The sequence below is a fragment of the Equus asinus genome, chromosome 30 (genome assembly GCF_041296235.1).
Source record: "Equus asinus isolate D_3611 breed Donkey chromosome 30, EquAss-T2T_v2, whole genome shotgun sequence".
NCBI lineage: Eukaryota > Metazoa > Chordata > Mammalia > Perissodactyla > Equidae > Equus > Equus asinus.
Genome location: NC_091819.1, coordinates 84,215 through 105,330, shown reverse-complemented (window position 1 = coordinate 105,330; position 21,116 = coordinate 84,215). Strand labels below are relative to the sequence as shown.

The following is a 21,116-nucleotide window of genomic DNA, read 5'->3' as shown; positions in this document are numbered from 1 at the left end:
CGTTAACTCTATAAATGGTAACCTGTAATCCAGGTAAGACCCTAGAAGCCAGCTTTACAAGATTAGGGATGACCAGGACCATGGAGCCGAGAGAGGAACGAGTGAACCGTGGTCCAAGTGGGCTCCCTCGTTTCCTCCTAACTCCATCCTTTCTCTCTCTTTCACTTTCTTTTTATCTTTCTCCCCACCACAATTTCTTACTCTCGCCTTCCTTCATACTATTTCAAGTCACATCACCTCACTGTCCAAAATTTGGAATAAAGACGTCTTAAAATATAGATTATTTAGTATGGTTTTGGCTTCCTTTAAAAATCATGTGTGTTTAATGCTTTATACATGTCTCTTAATTAAAAAGCAGCAAGAGTAGCAGCATCCACACCTAAATTAAGTAATTTTCTATGATTGTATGGTCCTCAGATGATTATTTTTTTCCACTGAGGTCACTGTCCCTTAATAGAAAATGGCTCCTACCACTGGATTAAAGGATTAGAAAGAGATTGTCTCAAGGCATTTGGGGCCTGGTGTGCCAGGAGAAGATCTCTCCACGGGCTGAGTGGGATTCAGATGCCCTCCAAAGGCCAGTGACCTCCGAGTCACTCCAGGGATGCTCGGGAACACAGCCTGGCTGTCACGCTCAGCCCTGACTGGCTTGGCTCTCCAGCTGCCCTGCAGGTGTGGATCAGGGCAGGCAGGAGGGCTGGCTGGGGTCGGCTCGTGGGGATGGAGGCTGTGAGTAACGTACACAGACGGGCTCTGGCATGACGGGTGATGTAAGATGCCCCGTCCCCATGTTGCAGGTCTCTGTGCTTGGCCAAGAAAGGACAAGTTTTCTGTGTGTGTGTGTGTGTGTGTGTGGTGTGAGTGTGTGTGTGTGTCAAGTGGGGGAGGCAGCCTCAGAGCAGGGCCCCCACATTCAGCTTGGGTTTGCACTGAAAGGGGCCTTGTGGTTGGGAGAGCAGGGCAAGGGGTGATACTCAAGGCAGATAGAAGCTCTGCCTCCCTTGTTTCCCTTTCTCCTGGGAAGGGGCTCCAGTGGTCAGTGGCCCTGGCTGTGCCAGCTGGTCATCTAGTCCATCCCATCCACTGCACAGTGGGACACTGCGGACTTGGAATGAGAAGTGACTTGCCCAAACCCACACGGGGGGCAGAGGTAAAGGCCTGGTGTACTTGCCTCCATTCCAAGTCACCTTTGAGTCCCATGACGGTGGTAGGAATATGGGGGTGATGTTGTTTCTTACTCTGACTTTAGGGGTCCCAGATGTCTAGCTTCAGGTCCTGCCCTGGCTCATGTTACACAATCTGAGCCCCTCATACTGAAAGTCTGCCTTCTAGCGGGCAGGGCCGAGTCCAGGAGCCCTGGGTTGTGCACCGGGAGGCGTCCCAGGACTTACCCGTGGACACAGACAAGCCACATGTGGCAAACCGCAACTTTAACTTTCAAAATGAACGGGGTGGAGATTTCCATTCCTACAGAGGCCCAGAGAAGGTCATACGAGCTACTGCTGCAGCGTGAGGATCTCAAGTTAGATGCCAGGAAGAAGCTTAGGGAAGACAAGACCCCCAGCCTCTGTGTCTGGGCTGCTTTGCATGGGCCTGGCCCAAGTCATAGTGATGGCAGAAGTTATGGGCACTGGGTGCTTCTGCCCTTTTCCTGTAGATGTCTCCCCTTCTGAGGTGGCCCCTTCAGTGTCCCTTCTTAGAGTGTGGCCTCCACGGAATGCAGAGACCAAGGGGGTGGGAAGGTATCCTCAGCTAAGCCTGGGCTTCTGGCTGCCTGGCCACGTCAGTTTATTATTGCTCTGGACGACAGCTGGGAATGGCAAGGACTCTCTGGAGGAGGGAATGGGGTGGTGCCGGGGCCTCACTAAGCTCCCAAGATCTCACATGCCATATGGTGAGGGCCGAGGAGGGGAGGGGAATGACAAGAATGTCTGTATGTCGGTATGTCCTCTTTCCCACTCCCATGCTGGACGAAATGAGGCAAGGCCCAAAAGAGATTCCGCACTGGGCCTTTGGAAGCGAAGTTTCTCTCCTTGAAACATGTTTGAAAAACACTTGTTGTCTGAATGACTGAATTAATTAAGAGGGATCTGGCTGTTTTCTCCTGGCACCAAGCTCTGAGCATGGGGAAATGGGTTTTACTTACAGTGAGAGACAGTGGACCCAGCACAAGGAGAGCTTGTTTGTAGTAATTCCACATGGGACCAGGTGGCAGCATCGGAGAACATGCTTAGAAAAAGTAGTTGGCTAGACAGCAAGGCATCAAGGCATGGAACAGGGGGTGCCCCACTCCTGATAGAACCCCCTCCACCCACCACTCAGGGGGAGCTTTGTCTAAACATGTTGCCGTCCTTTCTCATTCTGGATCTCTGGTGGTGCTGCTCCCTCGGCCAGGACCCCTTCCAGTTTTCCCCAGACCTGGTGACAGCAGGCCCCAAGTCAAGGGAGATGCAGGCCTTCCCAGGTGAGGTGGTATTCTAAGGCTTCTGCCTTGTGCAGGGAGGTGGGAGTGAGGGCGGAGGAAGGAAGCAGAGAGAAGTGGAGGAAGCTGGTTTCCCGAGCCTGGACCCCCTGGAGATCCCTGGGGCAATGTGTGGGCTCCCTCAGTGGGAGAAGGTGAGGATAGCACCTCCAGATGAATAACCTTTCTAGGATGCTCATAACTGTCCATGGGACCTTCAACTTTCTGGGTCTGCTCCAGCGACTGCTAGAAAGCTGCAGGTTTACAGCCTGACTTTACCCTCTCCAGGGTCACTTGGCAGGGACAGATGGAAGGGAGAGATGGCCACCAACCTCCCTGACTTTATCTCAAATAAGAGCTCTTACACAGGTAACACGGACACACTGAGTTCTGAGTAAAACCAAAGAAAGTTTTAATGCTGCCCCTACACCTTAGACCCCTGGGGAGGAAGACGGGGATCTGCGGCCTGTGGAGGGGTAAAGAGTTTTACCTCTCAACCTACTTAAGGGGATACAGAAAAGGCAATGTAACCCGCAACCACTAAAAGACATCGAATCAGCAGTTACAAATCATCCTCAAAAAAAGCGTCAAGCATTCCTGGTGGCAGCCACCAAACGTTCAAGGAGCAGACTAGTCCTTTGATACAACTCTGTCAGAGAGCGGGAAGAGGGACTCCCTCACCCATTTTACGAGGCCAGCAAACATTGTACCCCAACTCAGTTTACTGTTAGCCTGGGTGACAGCCAGGATGGCAAGGACATCCTAGAGTGTAAAGAAGAAAGCAGGTGGCCCTCTTACGCATTAATAAATGAAGGCAAAATGTGACACACAAAATCAGCCAGATCCGGGAAGGTTCAAGACCTATCAGGACTCGGCTGGATTAATCCTAGGAATGCAAGACAAATTTAACAGAGAAAAATTGATGAATATAATTTACTTCTTTAACAGAATAAAAGCAAAAACCTATTATAAATGAAAACCATTTGACAAAATTCACAGCCCTTCATATGAAAACTCTCAGCCAACTAGGAATAGAAGGAAACTTCCTTAGTCATAGAAAAGGCATCTACGACAAATCTACAATAAACAGCACACTTAACACAGAATGTTGCAGAGAAACCCTCGGGCCAGGAGCAAGAGGAAGGCGCCCACTTTATACACTGCTTTACACACCTCTCTGCTGGAGGGTGCAGCTAGTGCAGTTGGTGAGAAAAACACACAAAGGCATAAGGTTTGGAACAGAAGAAACAAAATTCACTTGTGTGGATGGTATGATCACCTACACAGAACACTCCGCAGGATAATCATTGAAACTAATAAGAGGGTGGGAGAAGTGGCCGGGCACAAGGTCCACATCCAGACATCAGCAAGATTATCATACACTGGCAACAACTGGTTCATAAATGTAATTTTTAAAAAGGATAAAATTTATAACAGTAATCAAACCTAGGAAATAAGTATAATAAGAGATGTATGACATCTTTAAGAAGAAAATTATTAAAATTTATTGAGATATATTTTAGAAGATATAACTAAGTAAAGAGATATACCATATTTTCAGACTGGGAGACCCAATACCGTAAAGATGTCAATTCTCCCCAAATTGACCTCTAGCTTGAATGTGTGATTGTGATTCTAATCAAAACCTGAACATTGGGGGCCGCTCCGTGGCCGAGTGGTTAAGTTCGCTCGGATCCCAGGCGCAGACATGGCACCGCTCGTCAGGCCACGTTGAGACAGTGTCCCACATCCCACAACTAGAAGGACCTGCAACTAAGATATACAACTAAGATATACAACTGTGTACAGGGGGGGTTTGGGGAGATAAAGCAGAAAAAAAAAAAAGATTGGCAACAGTTGTTAGCCCAGGTGCTAAACTTTAAAAAAAAAAAAACCTAAACATAATTTTTAATGCAATTTGGCAGGATGATTCTAACACGTACATGGAGAAGGAAGGACTAAGAATAGCTGAGACATTTCTGAAATGGGGAACACAGTGGAAGGGTTTGTTCTGCTAGACATCAAGACTTATACAGCTTCAGTAATTAAGTCAATGAGTTACCAGGGTAGATGCAGAAAAACAGGTCAAGGAACAGAAAGATATCCATGCATATATAGAAACCTGACTTATTAATGTGAAAGGATAGATTTTTTCAATAAAAGATGCTGGGAAAACTAGTTATCCATATGGTAAAAAAACTTGGATTCTACCTCGTAGCATACTCAAACGTCAATTTCAGAAAGATTAAATACTTAAAGAAAAAGAAGTATACACTTTTAGATGACAATATAGGAAAATAAGTTTTGTGTGTGTGTGAGGAAGATTGTCCCTGAGCTAACACCTATTGCCAATCTTCCTCTGCTTTATGTGGGACACAGACACAATGTGGCCTGACGAGCGGTGCTAAGTCCACACCCAGGGCCTGAACCTGTGAACCCCAGGTGGCTGAAGCCGAGCATGTGAACTTAACCACTGAGTCACTGAGCTGGCCCCAGAAAAGAATTTTTTGATCTCAGACTGGAGAAAGATTTCTTCAACAGGATGCAGGAAACACAAATCATAAAGGATAAAATCAGTAAATCTGACTACATTTAAAAAACAACACCTAAAGAGAATGAAAAGCCAAGCCTCGAACTGGGAGAAGATACAGCCAAACATGTAATTACCAAAGGACTCGTGTTCTGAATGTGTAAAGAACTTCTACATTTCAATAAGAAAAGACAAACAACAGAATAGAAAAAGCAAGAGAGACAACATACTTCTCACAAAAAAACAAACACAAATAGCTTATGACATAGGAAAATTTGCCTAAATAATGAGCAAGTGAGGCAATGCAAGTTTAAACCATAATGAGAGACCATTTTACACCTTTGCAGTTGGTACAAAGTGTGCTGTGGCGATGGTGAGGGTGGGGGCACGGGGAGCTCCGCAGTGCGATGGAAACTTGTACAACCACTTTCGCAAAGTATTCGTCTGCATTTAGTAAAACTGAACTCACACACGCCCCACATCCCACCAATTCCACTCCTGGATGAACACACACGTACCAACAGTCATGTCAGAGGGTTCACAGCAATATCGTTACATTAGGCAAAAACTGGAAACAACTCAAATGCATACTGATAACAGAAGGTATAAACTGTGGTACAGTCATATGATGGAATACTATACAGCAGTGAAAACGAGCGAGTTACAGCTATGTGACACATCAGAAGTCAGCCACAGAAGATACCACACAGTATGTCTCAATTTATATAAGGTTCAAAAACAGGCTAGACCAAACAATATCTTGTTTGGGAATGTCATGGTTGGTAAAACTGTAAGAAAAATGATGGAATAAATAACCAAAATCTAGCCAGAGAAGAGTGGCATTGGGGAGGGCCACATGAATAGTTTCTAAGCTGCTGGTCATGCTCTGTTTCCTGACCTGGATGATGGATTCAAAGGAGATGCCAAACATACATACTCCAAACACTCTTTTGCCTATGTGGTATATTTCATAGTTGAAACAAAATAAAAACAGTAGAGTTTCAGGGTAGGGTGTGGCACAGATGAAAGCAGGTGATGTGGGGGAAGGGGCCTGTGAGCCCACCAGGAGAGCTGGGTCCCAGCTGGGGGGGATTTGCCCGGGGTTCCAGCAGGTGTATTAGACACGGTGCTGAATGGTCTGAGCATGCTCAGAGAGAGGGCCAGAGGAGACTTTCCTTTATGGGGTTGAGAGCGGCCACTGCTGTTGGGGACAGTGGCCAGACATTCATGGGTTTCGCCATCACAGTACAAATGAGCCAAAGGTCCTTTCAAACTGTGTTGCCCAAAGCCAAGCAAAACCTAACAATTCAAGCAGCGTCTGCACCTGCCTCAAAGGCTGGCTCCACAGGCGGGTACACCACCTTGTTTGTAAATAAAGTGCCTGGGGGTGGTGGGGCTGTCCAGTGGGTAAAGGGAGAAAGTCTGTTTAAAAAGCAGTAGTTGCTTTGGGGCTGGGGCTCAAACCTCAGAGGAGTGATGGTGGACGTCTGGGGGTCCCATGTGAGAAGCCGGTGTGGCTGAGGTTAATGCTGACAGCTGGGGTACCCTGTCACCAGATGGGGGTGGGATGATAGGGAATGAGACCAGGAGAAGAGACTGGGCCCTAATAATCGGTCTCGATGCTGTGCTGACAATAGGCTTTGTTCTCTGGGCTCGGGAAGCTGTTGGCAGTCCTTATGCACGGGAAGTGACAGGATTAGATCCCTAATTTAGAAAGACCAAGCTGGTCCAGTGTGGGGGTTGGACTGGACGAGAGAGGGGTAGGAGGCCGAGGGACCAGAGAGGAGACTGCTGAGAGTGCTGTTGGCCTGAGCTGAGTTGGGGACCACGTGATGGGAGGGAAGCAGGAGCGTGAAGCTGTGGATAAAGCTGGCCCAGATGCCAGAGTTAGTCCTCAGGGGGACTGGCTGTGTAGACACCAACAGGAGAGCTCATTTGGCTACAAGCAGACTGTTTGCTCAATTCTTGATTTATCTGGCCTACAGAAGCACAGAAAGGACTGAGAAGAGAAGAGGGAGGGGGAGCCAGTGCTGCCCTAGGGTGGGCACAGCTAACACGCCCCACTTCCTGCACTGCTCATGGTCAACCCCGGGGAGGGTGACGCCATCTGACAGAGGAGGAGACCAGGTGTCACACGCCCAGTAGGTGGTGGGACCAGAAGTCAGCTCTGTGCCATTGAGGGGCTCAGGCGCCCCTGCAAGGAAACATCCCCCAGACTCCACCCGGAGCAGTTGGGGAGCCTTGTTGGTGGTGACCTCGGAGGAAGGGACATGGGCAGACAGACCTGTGCTCTGGATCGAAGAAGAGCAGATTTAAAAGCCCTGAAGATGGGCAGGGTGTGGGAGGGTGGAAGTCATTGTTATGGGGATCTGGTGCTGGCTGCACTGAGGCCAAGGGCCAGATCACTCCTCCGGCCCCAGCTGTCCCCATCCCCAGTGCCTGCCCAAGTCCCACCACAAACCCAAACCAGCCTGTTTGGTTTGGCGAGGGTGCGGCGCGCTGGTCCGTTAGCTTATGTGCAGACTTTCTTCAAATGGAACGACCTGGACTCGACGGACGGCCGCGAGGACAGCTTGGACCACTCCGTCAGTCCAGGGGATCGTGCGCGCATGCTGTCCGGCGCATCTCCGCCCATTCACGCCTCGGTTCTGGACTCAGAACTGGGTTAGAATCAGTTTTCGGTTTAAACACCTGCAAAACGAGGATGACGATTGTCCCTGCCTCATCTGGCAAATGGGAGCAGGGGATGAGACAAAGCATGTGGAGGGCCTGGAAGGGCTGGACTCAGAAGGCGCGGTCAGTGCGGGGTCCGCGTCCTCACATTACGGCCGCGCAGAGCCCAAGGCGGGGAAGCGCTCTTCTCTGCTGCCACCTGGTGTCCATCCTGGGAATAACACCTGAGTGGAGGTCGCCGGGAAGAGCTCTTCTGTCCCCAACGGCTTCTGAGCCGTGAAGAATGTGTCACTCCACCTTGCTCCCCTGGGGCCGTTCCCCAGACGCGGTTGTCTGCGCCCTGTAAGCTGCCCACTGGGGTCTGCGAGACAAGCCCTGGCACACGACCTATGCGTGCCCATGCCACTTCCCCTCTTGGCTCCCTACCTGCCCCAGGGCAGTGCTTGAGCTAACAGTGTGCTCAGAGAGCCTCTGTAGGTCACCACATCTGGGGACAGTGGGATGCGAGCCAGAGATTTATTTTGCAGATAAAAGAGGCAGCCCAAGAGGACCAGAACAAAAGGCATCCAAGGCTGAGAGCAGAAAGCTCCGAAGTGGAGGGACCAGAGAGAGGCCTGCAGGACCCCCGGGGAGAGCTGGGGAGGCAGGTTGTGGCGAGACCTCAGGCTGCGGGGGCCCTGGGGGCTCAACTCCAGCTGCAGCATTTGCAGGAAGAGCTGAACACCAGGCCCCTGGGGCAGCTTTGCTGGAACAGCCTCCCCCCTACACAGTTGTAGTAGCTGGAGCCGTCCCGAGGGTTGGGGTAGAGCCCATCAGCTCTGCCCTGGCAGAAGGTGTCTTGTCCAAGGCTGGGGCCACCCTTGGGTTCAGAGGGCTGGCCCGGCACAGGCACTTCAGGCTCTGGAGGGCCCAGCGGTCTATGTGGAAGACCTGGGCAAACAGGGAGATTCAGCCAAGACTCCCCCAAGAAATCCCAAACCCATGGGCTCCAAATACAGGCGGCAACTGCTTGCAGGCAGCAGCTCATACCCTCTAGGTGGGGTGCAGCCGGGCGGCAGCCACGCCTCCAGCCACAGCACACACAGCTCAGCAGAAAACACCGGGGCTGCAGGTGTCACGGGCAGGCGATGGCCGCCTGTAAAGCCCAGCCCTGTGCTGGTGAGGCCAGGGGGTCTCTCCCCTCAGGCCGAGCGCAGACTTCCTCCTTGAGAAGAGAGGAGCAGGCTGTCCCCGGAGGGAAGCCCTGGGTACCAATGCCTCAGGTGGGCATTGCTACAACCAGAAAGAGGAGGAGGAGCCTGGAAAGAGAATCAGCTCAACAGTTTCCTCAGCTCCTGGGGGTGCATGAAATTTGGGACATCATAGCATTGGGGCCAAGTCATTTCCTCTGAAGGAGCCAGGACCTGCATGCAGTTCAGGGATGGGGGTTCATACCCTACCCCCGAATTCTGCCTCTGGTCCCTGGCCCCATACTCACTCAGCTCCAGCTGCAGGGTCTTGATGAGCGGGTATTGGCCCTGGTTACAGAAGGAGCCAGAGAAGTCGTCCATGTCCAGCGCCCAGACCATGGCCCCGCCCAGTCCCTTCTGCTTCAGGTAGCTGACCTATGTGAGGAGCGAGATGCGGGTGGAGGAGCCCAGGGACGCCTGGCCAGGTCAGCCCAGAGCCTGGCTTCCTCATCTAGATGGGGCCTTTTTTTCCCAGCACACCAGGCCCACGAGTGGTCCAGCCTTCCGGCACAGCCCTGGGCTGGGCAGGGCATGAGTCTTCTGGAATCCCCCTGTCCTGACGTAGCCTGGCCTGCGGTGAGGGTGAGGGTGGAGGTATGAGGAGTGGATGGGTGTGTGGGCGTCCCTGGGTTGGCAGCCTTAACTTGGCTTTTTCTGGGCTGGGCTTCTGTGGTTGAGGGCACTGTCTGCTTGTCGTCCTGAGTCCCGTCACCACAGACAGCCACAAAGCTTCCTCACAGATCTGAATCAGTTCCCTATCTTCATGTCTTCGTCCTCTCCGAGGGCCTATTCACCCTCACCGGATCCCAGAGGCTTCCTCAGGGTTAGCTGTGTGTTCCCTCAGGTGGGCTTCCCTGTCCCCTAACCCTACCAGGGGGCCCTGACTCACCCTGGAGTGAGGCTGGGGGTTGGAGGGTGGGGCTGGTCTGGAACCCTTGCTGGCCCCAATCTCCCTCTCCAGCCACCTCCCTTCCCACACCGTGCCCCCTCGGGCTTCCAGCCGTGCGAGCCTATGACTTGTTCTCTTAGTCCATCCTCCGTTTTCCTCTTCACCATGTCTTTGCTCCTGCGGTTTCCTCCCCAGAATGTGCCCTTCTCTGCTTTAGGACTTTCTCAAAGACCTTGCCACCTTGATCCCTTCCCCATGTCCTCCAGCGAGATTGTGCTCCTTCCTCCATTCTCCTGGAGCGCTTTGTCCACACTCTAGAACCTGCCACTGCCTGCGTGACCCCGATGGGAGATACATAGACGACAGGTGCGGGAGCTCCAGACCTTGTGGGGACAGAGGCATGGAAGCAAATAAACGCACTAAGTTTTCAGCCGTCGACATTGGGCAGGAGTGGGGGTCGTATAAGTAAATCACAAGGTCTATGATATGAACATGCACCAAGTGTTGCCATGGACTGAACCAGATGATATGCTCGCTGGGTTTATTTCTCCTCCTCAAACGTCTGTAGAGTTTGTATTTAATAAAATACCAATTCTTTCAAGAGTGCTACTCGGTGTAGAGCAATTTTTTGTCATCGTGTCTTTTCTTAGTCAATAGGTGGTGAAGGCGCAAATGCTGTCACATGGAGATCTGTGAAATGCTGGGATGTTTAGAGACTTGTTGAGGGTGCCCTGAATGCTGTCATTCGAAGTTACTGACGGGCCTCGGACCCACCCAGAACCACACCCTCCCAGTGGGGTTGGGCCTCACCTTGGTTTTGAAGCTCTCCACGTCATCAAAACCCACCCAGTGGTCACCCTGGACAGCGTAGGGCACTTTCTGGTCCTCGATTCTGTGCTCAGTGGCCCCCTTCCAGGAGCAGACCTGTAGGGACAGGGGACACAGCTGGGGAGGAGGTGGGAGGCACTGCAGGCTTCTGTGCCTCCCTCCAAGGGCAGACTGCAGATCAGAAAGTTCCTTTCTGAGGAAGCCTGGAGCATCTATGGGGTTCTAGATTGTGTGACCTAGAACCCTGGATTCAGTGAGGCAGCTGGGCTTAAGGATAAATCAAAAGTGACAGGCGTGGGATGGAACTCACCTGGCCAGAGTTTGCTGTGCCTGGCACCCTCACTCAGATGCTGTGGGAGAAGTAGCCCCTGCCCCCTACGGTACTTGGGGTGGACGTGGGCTTTCCTACCTCATAGTAAGCCAGCAGCCCGCCCTCCCTGGTGAAGGGGCCAGGGGTTCCAGGCCCCGTGACTGGGGCCCCCACGCCAGTGTCTGATGAGGAGGCCAGGCTGAAGGAGCGCCCGTAGGTGGGCATGCCGAGGATCAGTTTGTTGGCGGGGGTCCCCTTCTGCAGCCAGTGCTGCACTGCAAAGTCCTGGTGGTAGAGAAGGGGGGCAGGGTTAGTTTTCTTTGCCTTCACCCTGGTTGTGGCCGTCCAAGGCTGGGGGCTCCCGAGGAGCTTCATGGACCCTTTATTTAGGATTCAATCCTGCCCCGTCTTCCCTAGATCCTGTCTTAACCCTCAACTCCAGTGAGAGAAGCTCATGGCACAGTAGCCAAGACCGTGGGCTTTGGAATCAGCCAGCCACTCCCCCTAGCAGATATTTACTGACGGCCCCCAGTGGCCCAGGCCTGTCCTAGATGCTGGGGTACCTGGGTGAACACAGCAGCCAGATCCCTCCTTACTCAGCAACTTATCTGATCTTGCTGAGCCTCAGGCTTCCTGTCTGTAAAGTGGGAACAATAGAAATATCTGTCTAAGGGCGTTATAGGAGTGCAGGGTGTGGTGCGTGAGGAAGGGCCAGCACAGTGCAATAAAGGGCAGCTAATCATAGAGACTCAGGTCGTTTTTCCCTGAGCACAAGGCTAGGGAATTGGGTCTGTTTTCTCTCTTTTCCCCAATGCCTAGAACACTGCTTGACGTTTCCGCGCTCAAATGGAAAGAGCAAGTGGGCTCCCTCATCCGCCTCTGCTCCATGCCTTCCTTCCCCGTCAGAATTCTCGACATGATGCCCCCGGGCCTGTGATGTGAGGAGGCGCCCAGCGTGGGTGTGTGGCATAAAGGGACGATGGAGATTCCTCCTCAGGATGACGGGCTCGCTTCCCCCAAGAAGTACCCCGTCTGAGTCTTGGTCCTCTCTCAGCACTGTGGTGAAGAACAGCTTTCACTGTATTCATTTGTTTTTGTTTTGTTTTGCTGGTCTGCGTGATTTATCTTGGCTTAGACTGGAGCTTTCTGAGGGCAGAGGGCAGGGCCCCTGCTATGCGCTGTGGCTCCTGTGTGCGAGTTGGGAAGTCACCTCTCCGGCCAGAAGCATCCCCAGCAGCACGGTAGGGAGAGCTGAGGCCTCTTTGTAGGAATGGAGGGCACGGTGCCGGGGGGACTTCAGCCCTAGCTGCTCAGCTGAATGTCGTGTGTGTCCCACCAGGCTGGGCTGGCCGCCCCCTGGGGACCCACACAGTTTCCGAGTGGGGGTGGAGGGGCGGGGCTCATGTGAAAGAGGGGTGCCTCACTCAAGCTCCCGAAGAGGTGACTGTATTCCTGGAAGAGCCGCCAAAGTCCGGGGTGTTCCACCCAGCTGATGCACAGAGAGGGGGGCTCCTCAAGACTGAAAAGCATTTCAATTCAGGCCTTTTTGTTCTTCTTTACTTTTAAGATATCATTGGGGCTCATAAGAAGCATCCAGCCTACTCAGTGAGGGAGAGTTGTGCAGGAGGCCCCAGCCCGCCCCAGTCTAAACCAGCCCTGTCCTTTCCAGAGGCTGGGGTCAGGGCAGGGCGGTTCTGCCCTGAGTGACACCCACTGAGACGTTCTCAACTAGGGAAAGCTCCCATCTCAGAAAGCACCTTCCAGAAGGTCCACTCAGTGACTGGGAGCAAAAGGTCACCCACTGTCTTGAAGGAAATGGGATGAGTGTGTGTGACATAGCAGGAGCCGTTGTGACTGGGAACTCAGAAAGAGTCACTGGCTGGCTGTGTCCAATACCAGCCGGAGCGCCACTCAGCAGCAGCACGGAACAGGAAAAGAAAACAACCAGCACTGAAGAAACAGACACTCTGGCTTCTTGGGGCCAGGCTGGGCTTCCTGCTTTTTTTTCCACCACGTTCCTTGAGACTCAAAAGAGGCCACTTGGCAGGGCCTGCGGAATGGGAGTCCCCTCATCCCCCGGCCACTTCATCCCCCCGGCCACTCACCACGTTGAGCTCAGCTGCTGCCCCGCTCTCTCCCTGCCTCCTGTAGAGGGGGCTGTTGTGTCCTGTGGTCCTCTCCCAGGAGCCATGGAAGTCGTAGGCCATAAGGCTGATGAAATCCAGGTTCCTTCGGGAGGCACGGAAAAAGGGGTGAGGGGCTAGTGAGCAGGCAGAGCCCTCCCCCTCCCCGCTCCTTTGGCCCCAGCGTGTGGCCCTGGGAGGGACCTGATGGGAAGAGAGGGGGCTGCAGGCTCCTCTGGCTCTGTGACACAGGCAGCACTCCCAGTCAGCCCCCCATTTGTGAGGCTGTTCTTGCTTAGACGGTGAGGTTGGCGCAACGGTCTTTAGCATCTGCCCCCAGCTGTCCCCTCAGCACCCTCAGGATCAATTCCACCCAGGACACCTCCAGCTATTTTGCCACTTTGGAGGGAAATCCAGCTCAGTGTCTCCGGACTTCAGTGCGCACGTCAATCAGTCACCTGGGACTCTCCCTGTGGGGCTGGTTCCGAGTCGGGGGCCTGGGAGGCCTCATTTCTAACAGGCGCCCAGGTCCACACTCATCCTCTGGGAGATGCTGGTGCTTCAGTTCACTCCTCATCCCCCTCCCCCGCAGCCCCCTTTAATCCTGAGTTCCCAAGGACAAGGACAAGGGCCAAAGCGGAGGGAATCTGGAGTGTGGAGCAGCAGACACACTGAGCAAATCCTTCCTGGGTTTGCCGGTGGAGGGGAGGGGCTTTCCCCAGTTGACACCTCGCAGTTGAACCCCTGCTCTGCTCCTGGAAGCTCAGCTGGCCCGGGCCCCTCCCATCCCAGAGAACAGGGGGTCCACGCCTGTGGTCCTCGCTTGTCTGAGACTCACTGGGCAATTCTGTCCACCTCGTAGCCGGCATCCACGTAGGCCCGCCCCGCCGGGACGGCCGCGCTCAGAAGGAGGCGCTCCTTCCCCGAGGCCTGGGCTTCCTGCTGGAAGGCGTTGGTCATCTCCTGTGGGACAGCTCAGAGTGAGCACAGTGGAGGCACCATGCCGGCCCCTGCGAGCCCCCAGGGATGCTTGCTCTCGGGAGCCTGAGAACCGACAGCAGGGCTGGTCTGCGCCACGTAAACCTATGAAATATGCGTCATGGGGGGCCACGGCTCTGGACCCCTTGCCGACTGGGCGACCCCTACCCCACCCAGCCACACCTGCACCAGGGCTGTGAAGCGCTGCTTGTCCGAAGGGGGGCTGCCCCGGCTCCCTGGGTACTCCCAGTCCAGGTCAAGGCCGTCAAAGTCATACTTGCGCAGAAACTTGATGGCCGAGTTGATGAAGGTCTGACGGTTTTCGGCTGTGGCCACCATATCTGTGAACCTGTGGGTGACGAAAGGCAGTGTGGGACTGCCTTGCACGGGGCAGCGGGCCCCTCTCTCCTCAGAGAAAGTGAGAAGCTGCTTGGAATATTGGGGCTTGGCTGTCAGGCCAGGAGGGCACTGGCAGGGCTGCTCACGTGCTGGTGAGTCACGAGCCTGGCCAGGGAGAAGGGACCACCTAGAGGTGTGTCCTGCCCCCAGATGGCATCACTGGGGGCACACTGACTCGCCAGGAGCCCTGAGCCAGAGCTAGCTGTCACCTTCTAGAAGGAAGAAGAATCCGTTTCTCAGATGAAGAGGGAAGAGGCGAGGGTCGGGCAGTTCGGGGGCTGCTGCTCTCGCTCCCTGTGTTTTAACCTGGTCACCCTCCTTCTAGCTCGCGGTTGTAGGATGCTGTGCGCTCTGACTGTTACTAGTTCAGGGCTCTTGCCCCAGGAGCCACCTCCCCATGTTCTCCTTCCTCAGCATCCCCAGGAGAAGTCCCTGGACTTTGGGGGGGACCTTGAGATTTTTATAGACTGATCCTATTTTATTTTTTATTAATTTATTAATTTAATTAACAGCAGCAGTTCTTAAGTGGGGTGTCTGCCTAGGAACCCCAGCATATCAATGAAAAATCAGTGCGTGAGCAGTATTTTGGGAAGGTGGCTCATAAATTTCGTCAGGTTCTTAAAAGGTCTCATGATCCAAAAATGTCTTGGAAAGAGGTTTAGAACTTTGGGAACCATATTTCCTGGACTTTCTAGGAAAAGTCTAGTCCCCAAAATACCATTCCATTGCCTCCATAAATCATCAAAAATGTCTTAGAAATGCCAATATTTTGGCATCCAAGCTCAACTTCACAGACTGCCTTTGACGCCTAGAAGAATTCTGGGACAAAGTATCCTGTTTCAGAGCTCAGGAAACATAGACACTGTGTGTCGTCTGGGATTAGCTGGGACCCTCCTTCTACCCGTTTCGTGGAGGAAGAGACTGAGGCCTGGAAAGAGGTCAGAATCTCCGTGCTGCATTCGGATCCTGCACTCCTGGCAAGACTGGATGGATAGTGGCTCGGAGCTCAGCCCCCTCCTCTGCCCTCCCCATGAGGCATTGAGAACTGGGAAGGAAAGTCAGCTCTCAGCATCCAGATCCCCTCCCATACCCCTCACCATGGCCACACCTTGGCCTGGCCTGATTCCCTGACCAGGGCTCTCTCTGGCCAGTGAGCTGGTTTGTACCCAGTGGCTCTGCCACACAGGTGCCCACAGTCAACTCACTTCTGAGTGCCGAAGTTCCAGCCCCCGATGGCCAGCAGAGTCTTCAGCTGGGGATTCCTGGGAAATACAAGAGAAGTGCCCGAATTCACCCCGCCAGCTCCCAGGGCTCACCTCCCTGACCGCAAGGAGCTGGTGGCGCCCTGGTGGGGCTGATGGGGTAGGCGTCGGGGAGGCGTGATTCTCCGTGTGCAGAGCTGCACCGGGGAAGCTCTAGACTGGGAAGGGAGAGACATGTTCCTGCCTTCCAGGACCTGCCGTCTGGCTGGGGAGACGCACACACAAGGAGTTCAGGAAGTGAGGGGTCAGGGCAGGTCCTCAGAGAGGCTTCGTCAAGTGGTGAAAACACTTGAGCTGGAGAATGGATAGATTTTAGGAGGGAGAAGGGCACTGGTTCCCGGCATAGGGAAACCGTTTCACAGTCCAGAGCCCACTTGGATCTAACCTGGAAGGGCCCTTAAGGAGTCCTGTCTACCCCCACCTCTTCCATCTATGCACAGGAAAGTTCAGAGAGTGGCTGCGACTTGCCCTAAGCGACACAGCGGGTCTGTGTGGCTGGATTGCAGTTGGGAGCGGGGTGCGGGGCGGGGGGGGGGGGGGGGGGGGGGGGGGCGGGGGGGGGAGATTTCTGGCTCTGCCTTCTCCAGTTCCCCCTCCCCCATCCCCCACCGCAGCTCACATCTTCCTCAGGCCATTGAATTCCTTGTAGAGCGTCTCGTCATTCCACTCAATGGAGCTGAGCTGGTGATTGTTCATGCCGGCAAAGGCGTAGATGAGGTAGGTGCACAGACTGGGATTCACGTCCTTGGGCAGGAAGCGAGCGGGCCCCTGTCTGTACTGGGCCCAGTTGGTGAAGTAGCAGACCAGCTTCGCAGCAGAGCCTGGCCCGTTGGGGAAAAGAAAAGAAATGGCGGTCAGAAGGACCAGCTGGGACTGGCGCCCTCTGCCTGGGGACAGAAACTCCTTGTGCCACAGGGCGTTAAACACTTAAACACGGCCCTTCATCTGCTGCAGGCAGGAGGCTGAAATTGCAAAGCATGGCTTGGCATACTTCAGAATGTTAATTAAAATGCAAATACATGAAGTGGCAGAGAGGAGGCCCCAGCTCAGTGTTTGGGTTTTGTTTTTCTCTTGATTTAGAGGTTTGCGTTGACTTGTCATCTCTTGTAGAGAATTTGTGTTGATGGACATCACTGATAAAATGCTAATAAAGGCCTTATTTTATCCAGGAAAAAGTAGCTTGTTTCTGGCATCCCCTACAGACTAGGAAGACTCTCTGGGGAGGGCCTCTGTTCCCAGACGGGGTGGTCTCGCAGTGATGGCCCCCACCATGGTCAGTGCTATGCTAGGGTGACCGGAACACCAGGAAGCAAGCACACTAGTCTTCATTCCCACATCTGCCAGGAAGGCACTTGGGGCCCATCCCCTTCAGCCTCTGCCCAGGGGTCCCCATCTGAAGATGACTCTGGGTCTCTTCCAGTCTCGCATTCTTCCATTGTGTGGTTTGTGTGGGCTGACATTTTATGCCAGAAACTTGGCTGAATGGTGAGTTTGGACTGGATCCCATCTGTGGCTGGTGTCTGGACCCTGGGACTTCCCCTTGCCCCTGGTGGGGGGAGGGTCTCTCTGTGCTCCCCTCCAGCATCCCTCTGGCCAGCGAGAGGGCGGGGTGGGGGAGGGGTGCAGAGTGGCTACAGGAGGGTCTGTGGGGACCCAGAGCACGAGGGGCTGGCTGAGACTCCCCTGGGCACCCAGATGGAGCTCTGGGGTGGTCACTGGCCCTAACCAGAGGTCACTCAGTAGTAGAGCTGGCCGTTAGGGGCTGAGGGTATAGCCTGCTGTGATATAGGAGGAGGATTGGTGGACTCCCCAAACCAGAAGAAGGAAGGAGGGGATTAACCCTGAGAACACATCTCTGGGACCGTCTAGGAGGAGCCAGGAGGCTCTTCTCACACCATATCCTGTCGTACGCGATCAAAGATCACGCACGGATTTTCCTACTGTAGAGGCAATGAAGTGTGGTGGTGAAGAGCAGGCACTCTGGAATTTCAATGCCTGAGCTGAAATCCCAACTCTGCAACTTACCAGCCTGGTCACTCAGCTTCCTCCTCTGTGAATGGGGACAATCATTGTTCCTCCCTTACAGGACCATTGTGTGGACAAAGAGTTGATCTATGCAAAATACTCAGAACAATGCTGACAGAGAGTCAGCTTTGCTCTAAGCACTTTGCATATATTACCCCTTCGTCCACACAGAGCTCTACTATAGATCTCTCTCTCTATATCATACTATAGACCATATGGTATATGGTGTGTGCCCAGAAACAGCTTGGACTAAAACTTTGTGGGAAATCTTCAACATGTATCTTCCCCATATTTGTTATTTCTGTGGCCTCTGGCTGTCGCTCTGGTGAGACCAAGAGGGGGAATGTGTGTTCAGTGCCACAGCTCAGCCTCACGACAGGTCCGAGGGCCGGGCCTCCTGGGGCCTTGATGCACAGGGACTGGAGTCGGGTAGGAGGGAACCCGGACACCCAGGCTACTTGCAGATCCCTGGAGAGCTCTCTTTTGTCCAACACAAGGAGCCTCCTGGCTTCCCGAGCCCTACATGCCATCAGTTCAGTGGACACGGGAGTGCACATGCTGTCCTGGCTGAGCTAAGAGGCTAGGGTATGGAGCTGGCTAAGACCGAGGCTACCATACCTCCAGGAGCTCGGGGTCTGTTGGGGGAAGACCCTCAAGCCCATTGTTAGAAACACTGATGCATACTGTCAACTGTGTTCAGGCGTTGAGCTTGGAGTAAGTGACCCCAGGAAAGTCCTGAGAGAGGCTGACGTTTAAGCTGGCCCCATGGACATGCGGGAGCTCAGCTAGTGGGTGAGGGCACAAGAACCTTACTGGAAGAAGGGACAGCAGGGCCATCATGGGGACAAGGACACTAGTGGGGGGCTGTGCTTTGGAGGAGAGTCCCCACTGAAACTGGCAAGAGCTCCTGGGGTGGGGTGGGGTGAGTAAGTTGGGGAGAGAGAGAGCAGGGAAGGGGCTGAGGGAGTCGATGGCCAGCCTCAAGGAAGGTGCCACTTACCCCATTGGATCACCAGCAGGACCATCAAACCTGAAGCAGGGAGAGAAGGCAGAGGTCATGAGTCACCCTCCCTTTCCCAGGCCCCGTCGGCCGTGGAAGCACAGGAGGTGGAGGTGGTGGTGGGGGGGCTCTGGATGTTTTCCTGAAAACCAAGCTTCCTCTACCCAGAAGGGACCCAGGAGGGCACTGTGTCCATCTCTTCACCCAGGCCGCATGGCAGGGGCCCCTCCCTGGCCTGGGCTGATGGAGGTCTTCATGAGCTGAGGCTGCTACCTCTAGAGCATCAGTGGAGGGCCATGTGGATCTAGGAAGATTCTAGGAAAACCACTGACTTGTGAGGGATTCACAGAGAAAGTTTCTCTTAGGAAAGGAGAAGAAAATCTGTTCTAGGAGGGCCGGCCCCGTGGCCAAGTGATTAAGTTTGTGTGCTCTGCTTCGGTGGCCCAGGGTTTCACCAGTTTGGATCCTGGGCGCAGACATGGCACTGCTCGTCAGGCCATGTTGAGGCGGCATCCCACATGCCACAACTAGAAGGACTCACAACTAAATAAAATATACAACTATATACTGGGGGAATTTGGGGAGAAAAAGCAGAAAAAAAAAAGAAAAAAGATTGGCAACTTTGTTAGCTCAGGTGCCAATCTTAAAAAAAAAAAAGAAAAAATCTGTTCTGGGGCTGGAAAGAGCCCCTTTGGAAGGGCTTGGCCAGGAGATCCATCTCCCTGCAAGGCTTCTGTGCATCCTGCTACTTTCCCACCACACCTCAAAGACACTGGCTGAGTTGCCAACATCCTTGGAGAACCAGGATTTGGCAGGGCTCCTTAAAAAGAATTGATCTCACTTTTCTGGTGACCTTAGATTTTCCCATCAACCTAATAAAACTGGCATGAAAATTTGCAAGGACACCCAGGATCATGGCCCCCAGGTTGCCCTCTTGCAGGACAACCAGCATGGGGTTGGCAATGGGCACCTCTTGGGTAAAGCCAAAAGTCGGGGCCTCAGAGCACAGGAAAGACGACTCCCCAGTGCAGGGGCTCACTGACGCTGGGCTTCCAGGACAGAAGGAGGAAAAGCCATTTTCAGCCTTTTGAGAAAAGCCTTTCCTTGCAACACAAAGCCCCAAGGGGACCCCACAGGAATGGGAATTGAGGGACTGCCAGCCAAGTGGCAGAGGGAGGGCGGGGCTGACGGTCCCAAGTTCTCCTGGATGCCCTGCTTCCTTGCAGAAAGCACCGAGGAGCTATTTACTGTGCACACCCCACTTCCCCGCAGCTTCAGCCCCAAGCCCTCCCTCCCAGATGATGCCCACTCACCTGCCCAGGCCGCGGACCTCGCCATGGTGCTGGCCTGGTGACACTCCAGCCCAGGCAACCAGCTCTCTGGGTTCTACCCTCCTTTTATCAGCGGCCCTGTCCCACTGCAGTCTGCTGTGCTGAAATCAGGCAGGGAGAGGGAGGAGACAGGGGCTGGGCCATGATGTGGAGTGCTAGGGTGTCAAGTGGCATGGGTTGGGCAAAGCTGACACAATGGCCTTTAGCAATTCTTGGTTTTCTGGAACAATCACAGGATGTGAACTTGCTCTCAGCCTTGCCAAACTGGGAGGCAGAGAGAGGGAGGTGGGCAGTGTTTCTAAACCTTCTGCTGACAGGCATGATCCTGACCTCTTTGTGTGGGTTTGTGAGGACCACGAGTGCCCGAAAACTTAATGGACCTTGGAGGAGGAGAAATGACTCACCAGACCAGCTTGCTGGCTTCTCCACAGCCCCCTCTGAGGCTCAGCTGCCCCCTCTGGAAGATGAAGGGGCTGCAAATATGGATGTTTCTCGAGAGTAATATTTTTATTACTATTCACATGATGGTAACATTTTTGTTCCTATTCACAGGATAGTAATATTTTTTATATCCATTGATTGAGAAAAACACATAATGACCAACAGCAACATGAGCTCAGTCATGGTTTTACAGGCCTGTGTTTCCTATCAAGCCTCATAGGGACCTGTGTGAGCTTCCTGGGGCTGTTCTAAGAAATTATCACAAACTGGGTGCCTTAAAACAACAGAAGCTTATCCTCTCACGGTTCTGGAGTCCAGAAGTCTGAAATCAAGGCGTGGGCAGGCCGTGCTTCCTCTGCAGGTTCTAGGGGACAGTCCTTCCTGCCTCGTTCAGCATCTGGTGGCTCCTGCTGGTCCTTGGCTTGTGGCCACGTCTCTCCCATCTCTGTGTCCGTTTTCACCTGGCCTCTCCTCTGTGTCTCTGTGTGTCTTCTCCTTTTCTGCCTCTTATAAAGATGCTTTTCATTGGATTTGGGGCCCACCCTAATCCAGGATGATCTCATCTTGAGATTCTTACCTTAATTACATCTGCAAGACCCTTATTCCAAATAAGGTCACATTTTGAGGTTCCGAGTGG

General features: G+C 53.5%; 1 protein-coding gene across 6 annotated transcripts; it reads right to left on the bottom strand.

Annotated features, from left to right (window-relative positions):
- Positions 1–5,722: 5,722 nt before the first annotated feature.
- CHIT1 (chitinase 1) lies at positions 5,723–20,156 on the bottom strand. Of its 6 annotated transcripts, none has more exons than XR_006522344.2 (12): positions 20,021–20,156; positions 18,708–18,737; positions 16,302–16,503; positions 15,626–15,682; positions 14,205–14,370; positions 13,882–14,006; positions 13,026–13,149; positions 11,020–11,205; positions 10,593–10,706; positions 9,142–9,268; positions 8,694–8,868; positions 8,163–8,594 (listed from the first exon to the last, which is right to left on the bottom strand). XR_006522344.2 is itself a non-coding variant. In XM_070501571.1 (12 exons), exons 1-12 carry the CDS (start codon positions 20,043–20,045, stop codon positions 8,582–8,584), a joined length of 1,275 nt encoding a protein of 424 aa, XP_070357672.1. In that variant the 5' UTR covers positions 20,046–20,151; the 3' UTR covers positions 8,167–8,581. The 6 variants fall into 6 exon arrangements, 4 of the variants coding, with proteins under 4 accessions (XP_014710654.1, XP_044618865.1, XP_070357673.1 ...); XR_006522343.2 differs by having other exon boundaries at positions 8,166–8,594; positions 8,694–8,962; positions 20,021–20,148; XM_070501571.1 differs by having other exon boundaries at positions 8,167–8,594; positions 8,694–8,799; positions 20,021–20,151.
- Between the last annotated feature and the right edge of the window lie 960 nt (positions 20,157–21,116).

Excerpts from the sequence above, each read along its gene's own strand:
- CHIT1 (XM_014855168.3), bottom strand. The coding sequence starts at position 20,045 with ATGGCGAGGTCCGCGGCCTGGGCAG. Across the intron at positions 18,738-20,020 it reads GAGGTCCGCGGCCTGGGCAG|GTTTGATGGTCCTGCTGGTG; the intron begins GTGAGTGGGCAT and ends TCCCTGCTTCAG. Across the intron at positions 16,504-18,707 it reads CCTGCTGGTGATCCAATGGG|GCTCTGCTGCGAAGCTGGTC; the intron begins GTAAGTGGCACC and ends CCAACGGGCCAG.